We start from the raw sequence: 9,162 nt of genomic DNA on the forward strand, positions 1-9,162 counted from the left end.
TTAGGAGCTACTACACTTAGCATACCTTGAACTTGTTGTAAGTGCAGTGCTGTGTCTCTTTGCCAGGCTTTCTTAGGCACCTCAGTAAGGAATTCTGTCCTTCTGCCCAAGGTGTTTGTTCCTTAATGAAAAATGCCTATGACAGTCCTGAGAAAAATGTCTTTAAAAGATGTTAAACAACGTGTTTTGTTTTCTAGGTGTTTTTCCTCCTATGATGATATGAATTTAAAAAGGAGAACATCACTTCCACTGGTCAGATCCCAGTCTTTTCAGCTAGCTGGTAAAGAAGGTATTATTCACATATTTTTCACATCTCTTCTCTAATGCTGCTCCTTTAGTCTTACACAACACGTGTGTTACTACCAGTGTATGAAAATGGAATTACGGGTTAACATCAAAGTGCTCTGGATTGTAGTAGTTCACCTGTACATTCTGTAGGACAAAGTTACCAGAATTGGTAACCAAATTTAACCAAAATTAACCAAAATTTTTTTGGTAACCAAAATTACCAGAACTGTGCTAAATTATGCTGAAAGATGTAGTCTTTGTTGTCATTTTTCTTGGGGCTGCAGGCATTCAGTTCTGCAGCTATGAAGCTTGAAGAAAATGGTTTTTTTTCTTAATGCCAGACATGGGAAGTCTGAACACCGTACTTCTCAGAAGTCCTGACACCCTGTCTTTGAAACCTGGTAGATATTTAGGATCCAAATTAATAAAAAATCAGGCTATTTATCTTGGCTTGGGTCTGAGGAATGTTCTGGAGTTTTCAGTATCCATGTTGCACTCAGGACAGTGAGCTGTGATTTCTTCAGCCATCACCATCATACAGAACCAGAAGCAGTGCAGATTATGGTGGCTACCAAGTATTCAGCTCACACTGCTTTTCTGGGTGCATCAACCTTGCCTCATGGCCTTTTGTCCTCTGACTAAAACTATGTGGCAACTCATAAGTTACATTTCAATAGAGATTAGCTAAGGCAATTTTTTTTTTTTTTTTTCCCCAAAACCATGCTTTTCCTGAATTCTTCCCTGCTTTGGCTTGGAGGAATGGTTTACCAAAGCCCTGCTGGAGGAGTGCCAGACCTGTTTCATGTCAGTCTCAACATCTGTGTCCTTGATAGGTACACATGCTCCTAGTATCTGCCCTGTGGCAGGCAGGCTGCACATAAAAACCATTACTAATGGTTAACTAAGAGTAAATTACTAATAGTAACTGCTTTTCTAGAAGCTCTCTTCCTGAATATTGTTCCTTTTCCCCAAAAGATCTTCTTTTCACCTCTCCTATGACCTAACCTATCAGGAGGCCAAGTGTTTATCACTGACAGAAGCCAGGGCAGCAGAGGGGAATTCCTGTTGTGCCTCAGTTAATTTACTGGGAGCAAAGCTGCCTGTGTTAAGGAGATGTTGTCACTTATTTATTTAGAATTGCATTACTGTAGAGCTGGCAGCGTCAGAACTGCTGAACTTCTGTCCCCTCTACTTGCAGTGGACCCAGAGGACCTGTACATTGTTGAACCCCTGAAGTTTTCCCCAGAGAAGAAGGTAAAATGGCTCTGTGGGAGCTGAGTGTGCTTCTGCCTGCAAGTGGGGCATGGCTCAGCTCCTCTCCCCTCCAGCCTTGATTTTTATGCCCTGCTTGCCTTCCAGAAACTAAAACCCTCTCTTTTTGTTTGTGCTTTCAGAAAAAGCGTTGTAAATACAAAAGTGAAAAAATTGAGACCATTAAGCCCACATCAGAGCCTCTGCATCCAGTAGCCAACGGGGAAATCAAAGGAAGGAAGCCGTTCACGAACCAGAGGGACTTCTCTAATATTGGGGAAGTTTATCACTCTTCCTACAAGGGTCCTCCATCTGAAGGAAGCTCTGAGACATCATCTCAGTCTGAGGAATCCTATTTTTGTGGCATTTCAGCATGTACGAGTCTGTGCAATGGACAGACCCAAAAGACAAAAACTGAGAAGAGGGCTCTAAAACGAAGAAGGTCGAAAGTTTCAGACCAAGGGAAGCTCATAAAAACTCTAATACAAACTAAGTCAGGGTCAATGCCAAGCCTGCATGACATAATCAAAGGAAACAAAGATATAACAGTGGGAACACTTGGTGTCACAGCAGTTTCTGGACACATCTGAAACTAGCTGAACTTTTCTAACAGGAGAGTGTTTGTTCATTTGAGAACAGTCTGTGGTATTCTGGGGGAGGATAGTGGGAGACGAAGAGCTCAACTCATTGGGAAGTATTCAGAAATTTGGTTTCTGCCTTTTTTAAAAAGATGGGATTGTGTCAATCTTGGCTATAAGCTGCAGCTTTACAAGGCTGATAATTTCCTATGAGAACACCTTGGGGAGGGGAGGGAGGGCAGGGTTCATTTTATAAAGGTTTTTTTTCCACAGTTCCTGGGGAGAGATTTTTTGAAACCCAGTTTGTTGGGTGGAATAGGGATAAAAGCCTAATCCTCTTCCTTTAGCTTTGTTCCTATTTCTTGCACCTTCCCATATTTATGTGCCTTTTGTCTATTTATAATGCCACTGGAAGAGGGGAGATACAATTGTTTGTCATTTGATTTGTTTTGTAATTTCTCTAGCTTTTTTTGAAGATGCAACACTACAGTGCTGTAAAAGGACACGTGTTTGGCCTCCAGCTGGACTCAGTAATGTGGACTGGATACTGTAAAACACTAAGAGATGGACTCACGTGACTAGATTCAGGTTTTGCAAGCTTGGTAGAGGAAAATACCTCACGAGGGATGGTAATCACATTTATTTCCACCTCCCGTTACAACTCAGAACTGCAGTCTGATGTACCAAATGAATGACTTCCTCTGTCTAAAGGAGTCTTAGGCTGGTGAATGCAGTTGTAATTGAAATTGTCTGCTATAGATCTCTGAAGGAAGAAGCTGGTTCTGTACTGAGAGCTCAGGCAAAAGCTCAGCTGAAGAACAGGAGGGAGAGCTGTGCAGCTGGGCAGCTCTGCGTCTGTGCAGTTTGCAAAGCCTTGAGCAGTCAGGCTGGTTCAAAGTGGCTGTTTCCATAACCTTTGCTTTTGTGTTGGCTAACAAACGTGCAGTGTTGGGATGGTTGGTGTTTTCATAGCCAAGTGTTTTTCATTTTGACTGTGATTGTGTATTTGGATACTCCAGGATGTGTGATTGCTGGAATGCTGAGTGTGTATCTGAATGAGTGGAACAAAAGATGATTCCTTTTGACAGGTGTTACAGGTTCACATTTGAAGAAATAAGTTAATTTATTCAGCACTTTTTAGTGGTACCCTTTTAACAGACCTAATGCATTTCCTGGGTATTGTATGTCATTAACTTATTTAAAGCAATTTTTTTTTTTTTTTTTTTTTTCTTTTTGCTGCTTTCTTATTAGTTTATGTACTTTAAGGTGATGTACTTTTGGAGTTGATCTGCACAATTAGCCAGTCAGAGCACATGAACCAGACATGGTGAAAGTGAATTTAAGAAGGGTTTCAAACCTGAATGAGGAGAACACACACCACCTGAGTGCAGCACCCAATGTTGTGGAACAAGAGTATGTAACTACAGAACTGTAGTGCCATTAGAAACTGTGAATTTCCAAATAAATCTGAACACTTTGTCTTTAATTTACTGGCATTTTTCCTTTTGAAAATGAAACCTGTGGCTTACATTCTTTGAGAAGGGCTGCTCATCTTTTGATGTGTTTGTCCAATTAAAAAAAAAAGGGAGGGTGAGGGGAGGGAAGCTGAAGGCAGAGTGGTCCTTTGTGTGAAAGTTTAGGAATCGTGGCTATGAAAACTGCTAGAAAAATTTCCAGCCTGTTTTTCTTGACCTGGGGGGTCCTCAGAAGCAGTGACTGCATTAAATTACCTGTTGGTATTGGCAGCCAGGTTTCTCGAAGAATGTAAAAGTCCATGAAAAGAAAATGTTGAGTAATTATTTTATAATTACCAGAATTTTTAGCTTGAACCTCCTTGGGCAGCCTGGGCCAGGGCTTCCTCACAGTGAAAGTTTTTCCTTGTATTTATGTGGAACCTCCTGTGCTCCAGCTTGTACCCATTGCCCCTTGTCCTATCATGGGACATCACAGGGAAGATCCTGGCTCCATCCTGGCACTCTCCCTTTGCATATTTATGGATATTAATGAGCTCACCCCTTATTCCTCTCTTCTCCAAGCTGCAGAGCCCCAGCTCCCTCAGCCTTTCCTCACCAGATGTTCCACTCCCTTCAGCATCTTTGGGACTCTTCTTTCTAAGGACAGGGAACTGGTTGTAAGGGCCCAGAACTGGACACAAAATTCCAGATAGAGTAGAGGGGGAGGAGAATCTCTCTGGACCTCCTGACCCCTTCGAATACACCCCAGATGCCATTGGCCTTTTTGGCCACATTGTTGGCTCATGGTCATCCTTCCATCCACCGGCACCCCCAGGTCCCTTTCTCTGTCACCCCAACAGCTCAATCCCCACCCTGTACTGGTACTGGGGGTTGTTCTTTTCCCAGGTGCAAAACTCTGCACTTGTGAAAAATGTCAGGCTGGGTGTTTTTGTGCCGGAGCAGTGGAGATGTGTGAGTAAAGCACATCCAGCAGTCACTGCTGCTGCCTCTCACCTTTTCCTGAGTGTGTTACAGCCCCCTTGCACTAATCTCAGTCTGACCCTTCCAAAAACACCAGAGGTTGTGCTGCAGGGGCTGAGAATCAGGAGGAACCAAGGGAGATGATGATATTGCAAACCCAAAAGTGTTTGTCCGCTGTTCGCGGAGCCGGCGGGCAGGGCGCGGAACTCCAGCCCGGCGGAGGGGCGCCGGCTGCGGTCGCTCCGCCGCGCCGCCCGCCTCAGGGAGCGAGCGACCCCCTCCCAGCCCAGAAGCGGCGGCGGGGGGGGGGAGCCGGCGGGGAGTTTGAGCCCCGTCCTGTCACGGGCTGCGGCTCGCCGGTTTTGTGTGCTTTTGGCAGTAGATTTCTGGTGATGTGAAGGAATTGTGGAGCTGTCTTAAAATGCACTGAGGTGTCGCCCGGGGAGGCAAAAAGTCTTCTCACGGTTGCTAGAGATGAGGGGGGCACTGTGTAAAATGTGTGCTGAACTCTGTGCTGGTGCCTTTCGGCCCTGAAGTGTATTTCCACATGAAGCTTCTTCCCCCTGAACTGTTCGTCTTTTGCTACACAGGTGAGCTTGCCCCAGCTCTTCTTGCCACATCTGCTCCCGCCCCGTTGCCGTGCTGGCAGTTTAGGAGGGAACATGGCCCGCATCAAGCTCTCAAGTTAAAAGCAAGACAAGAAGTTTGGTGGGTTATCCTTTTTGTTCTTGTTCGGGTTCTTTTTCTGGTTTTCAACCAGGTGTTGAAGACGTTCTGCCCTGTCCAGCTCTGCTCTGTCCAGCTCTGGTGATGGAACAGTGCCTGTGGTCTGACATATTTGGGCTCCAATTTATGTCTCAGGGGGGAAAATCAATGTCTGCTGAGCCCTGGAGGAGACATCTGAGGCTGCCTGAGTCTCTGCTCGAGTCTGAGAAGCCCTTGCAATAATTTCTCACTAAGTATTGTCAAATATCACACTCCTCTCCAGTTAAATAAAAGCGCTTTTCAAGTTCTGAAAATTCTTTCAACTTTTTGACTTCTGAAAGTGGAGAGGAACTTGTGTGGTGTTTCTTCAGGTACCCCTTTAAAGTATTGAGAAAGACTGGGAAAGCCTGTACATAAGAAATAGATTCTGTGGCAAGTGGTGTTTGGTTTTCTGTTTGGTTGTTGTTTTGGTTTTGGTTTTTTTTTTTTTTTTTTTTTTTTTTTTGTTTGTTTGTTTGTTTTTGTGGTGGTTGTTGTTGTTTGTTTGAGGGTTTTTTGGGTTTTTTTCTCAACCACAAGTTTGTGGCTTTTTAGCATCAGTGTTATGACACGAGTTAGACCACTGAGGTATCCAGTGCTGATTTTTTGAGGCTCCAGGTTTGAGAGATCAGCCAGTATCTGGTAAATGGTTCTGATGGGCTAAAAACTTGTATGTTTTGCAGTAGGAATTTTTCCTTCCGCAGCTTGCAGCTCTTGTTTCAGACGCTTTTGCAACATAAGAGCGCAATATGTGCCATGTGATCAATTTTCATCAGGTTGTGGCTAAACTGCAGGGCTGGTAAAAATCGGTCAGTGCTTCTATGACTCCGTGTATCTTGTCTCAGTCCTTTATAATGGTGCATTTCAGGAGAGTAAGCAAGCTGGTGGCTGAGGTGCCTGTCATTTTTTTTCCAGTTCGTGGCTCATGATGCAGTATGTCGCTTTAAAAAAGCAGCATTAATTGGGAGACTGTCTCTCTTCTTAAGGAAGGCTTGGCTTTAAATTGTAAAGGGCCTTTTCACAGGAGGGGTCTGCATTTTGTGTCAGTGAGACTGACTAAATGAGAAAGGGGAAATTAGTAATGAATTTGAGGTGCCCTCAGTAAAAATGCAGAGTTCAAAATTGCCTCTGCAGTCGTGTGATGAAATTCCCTTAAATAAACACCCCTCCACCCCCCCTCTACCCTTCTCTCCCTCCCCAGCCCCCATAGTTTTCCTAGGGTGGAGATTCGGCTGGTGTAGCTGTGGTTGCAGGAGGGGGGGGGGGTTAATTTCCATATGAGTAGGTGACCTTTTGAATGTCCAAGGCGCTGATAGCCCGGCTCTGCCTGTGAACGCCCAAACGTTTTACCTGAATGGATTCTATTGGGATGAATTGTCTTCCTTTGTGCTCTTCAGACAGCCACTTGGGAGTCGATTGACAATGTGGGGACTGGTTTGGGGGGGGGAGAGGTGTACAGCAGACCAGTACAGAATCTCTTTCAGTTTTCCATTTTTTCCTTTTGTTCTCCTTGATTCCTTCGCAGCTCATCATAGCTTCTGCATCCTTCTCATCAGGGTCCTGGGTTTTAATAATTCTAAAAGCACTGTCTCTTTTTTAGGATTATGCCTATCACTTCCCCCAGCCAATTTCCAGTGATTCCAGTCAGCAATCGAGAAAGGAGCCCTCAGGGCTTCCCGGCCATACTTAGCAGCTGCCTGGGTTTGAATCAGCATTCCCTGCTTAGCCCTGGCCCTTCCAGCTACGAGGCTGGAACCTCTCATTGCTATACTGCAAGCTGAACGACAGCTCTTGAACCTGCCCCCACGTCTATTTCTGTCCTTCAAGAAAAGAACAAAAGAATCAAGACATGGCAAATTAACACCACATTCCCTCTGCCACTCGGGGTGGTTTCTCAAGGTGAGAAACATACCAGCATACATAACTTCATCCGATTTCCCTTCTCGTCTTAAAAACAATATTGGCTTCTCTTGTGAGGCAGGTGACAAAGTTTGTATTTCAGGTTGTTAGATTTCTAAAAAATAATTGAGATGAAATGGAGAATGCTGGTTTTGGCAGAGAGCTGGAGAAGTGAGTTCTAAACTAGGGAGGAGTTTAAATGTGTTTGAGGAGACTTGCTCAGTAGTGTATTTCAAGTTCTACTATTGAATGCTTTGTGGTCATTACTGGTGAGATTTTAATAGCTGTAAAGGTCCCTGACTTAGCACGGCATAGTGGTTTGAGTGTCTCTGAGTGAGGATGGTGCTTCCCAGAATGTCGGCTGTTAAACAGCCTCAGAAGCCATCTTCACCCTTCCCCCCGTGTATTTGAGGATGCAGTTTGAAGACTGGAATTCTGCGTGCTTACTGTTGGACATCTGCAGCTTCCTTGAGCTTGGGCACCCACTGTTTTTTCTGCCGTCTCTCTATACCAGATTCCTGGCCATGTGAAAGCCAAGTTGAGGGGCTGGGAGGGGGTGACGGTGCAAATTGGGAGGGGTTTTACAGTCAGCGTGCGCTGCGGCCACAGCTGGGGACGGCAGCGGTCCCTGCCCTCGTGTGTGCATTCACACAGACAGAGACACCGCCACCGGAGCCGAGCTCTCTTTAATCGCGGCCGTTTCCGGGTGCAGAGCGCGGGGCTCCGGCTGCGGGCATTGGGGCTCTGCGCGGCTGCGGTGCCGCTTTGGGCGCTGGGGAATCGTCACTGCCGGGCGCCTGATGCCGCTTCCGGGGTGATGGCGGCGCTGGTGCCGCGCGGTTGCCTCTCGCCGGGTCCGGAGCCGCCGCCTCCGCTCCTGCCGCCTCTGCCGCCGCTGTTGGCGGGGCCGGCGGGCAGGGCGCGGAACTCCAGCCCGGCGGAGGGGCGCCGGCTGCGGTCGCTCCGCCGCGCCGCTCGCCTCAGGGAGCGAGCGACCCCCTCCCAGCCCAGAAGCGGCGGCGGGGGGGGGGAGCCGGCGGGGAGTTTGAGCCCCGTCCTGTCACGGGCTGCGGCTCGCCGGTTTTGTGTGCTTTTGGCAGTAGATTTCTGGTGATGTGAAGGAATTGTGGAGCTGTCTTAAAATGCACTGAGGTGTCGCCCGGGGAGGCAAAAAGTCTTCTCACGGTTGCTAGAGATGAGGGGGGCACTGTGTAAAATGTGTGCTGAACTCTGTGCTGGTGCCTTTCGGCCCTGAAGTGTATTTCCACATGAAGCTTCTTCCCCCTGAACTGTTCGTCTTTTGCTACACAGGTGAGCTTGCCCCAGCTCTTCTTGCCACATCTGCTCCCGCCCCGTTGCCGTGCTGGCAGTTTAGGAGGGAACATGGCCCGCATCAAGCTCTCAAGTTAAAAGCAAGACAAGAAGTTTGGTGGGTTATCCTTTTTGTTCTTGTTCGGGTTCTTTTTCTGGTTTTCAACCAGGTGTTGAAGACGTTCTGCCCTGTCCAGCTCTGCTCTGTCCAGCTCTGGTGATGGAACAGTGCCTGTGGTCTGACATATTTGGGCTCCAATTTATGTCTCAGGGGGGAAAATCAATGTCTGCTGAGCCCTGGAGGAGACATCTGAGGCTGCCTGAGTCTCTGCTCGAGTCTGAGAAGCCCTTGCAATAATTTCTCACTAAGTATTGTCAAATATCACACTCCTCTCCAGTTAAATAAAAGCGCTTTTCAAGTTCTGAAAATTCTTTCAACTTTTTGACTTCTGAAAGTGGAGAGGAACTTGTGTGGTGTTTCTTCAGGTACCCCTTTAAAGTATTGAGAAAGACTGGGAAAGCCTGTACATAAGAAATAGATTCTGTGGCAAGTGGTGTTTGGTTTTCTGTTTGGTTGTTGTTTTGGTTTTGGGTTTTTTTTTTTGTTTTTTTTTTTTTTTTTTTTTTTTTTTTTTTTGTGTTTTTTGTTTTGTTTT

The 9,162-nt window shown here is 46.3% G+C and overlaps 1 protein-coding gene and 1 long non-coding RNA gene across 5 annotated transcripts in view; both read left to right on the forward strand.

The window, feature by feature from the left end:
* The window catches only part of SUCO (SUN domain containing ossification factor), a 33,343-nt gene extending 29,740 nt beyond the window's left edge, over positions 1-3,603 (forward strand). For all 4 annotated transcript variants that reach the window (XM_071751471.1, XM_071751469.1, XM_071751470.1 and 1 more), the window contains 3 exons: positions 198-289; positions 1,487-1,542; positions 1,683-3,603. In XM_071751471.1, the coding sequence (XP_071607572.1) occupies positions 198-289; positions 1,487-1,542; positions 1,683-2,129 (595 nt within the window). In that variant the 3' untranslated portion in view covers positions 2,130-3,603. The remainder of the gene's footprint in view (positions 1-197; positions 290-1,486; positions 1,543-1,682) is intronic.
* Positions 3,604-7,904: 4,301 nt separating this feature from the next.
* LOC139799437 (uncharacterized) lies at positions 7,905-8,935 on the forward strand. Its single transcript, XR_011727259.1, has 2 exons — positions 7,905-8,305; positions 8,507-8,935. It is a non-coding gene; the product is annotated as an uncharacterized lncRNA (long non-coding RNA).
* Positions 8,936-9,162: the final 227 nt, after the last annotated feature.

This window comes from Heliangelus exortis, chromosome 8 (genome assembly GCF_036169615.1).
Source record: "Heliangelus exortis chromosome 8, bHelExo1.hap1, whole genome shotgun sequence".
NCBI classification, from domain to species: domain Eukaryota; kingdom Metazoa; phylum Chordata; class Aves; order Apodiformes; family Trochilidae; genus Heliangelus; species Heliangelus exortis.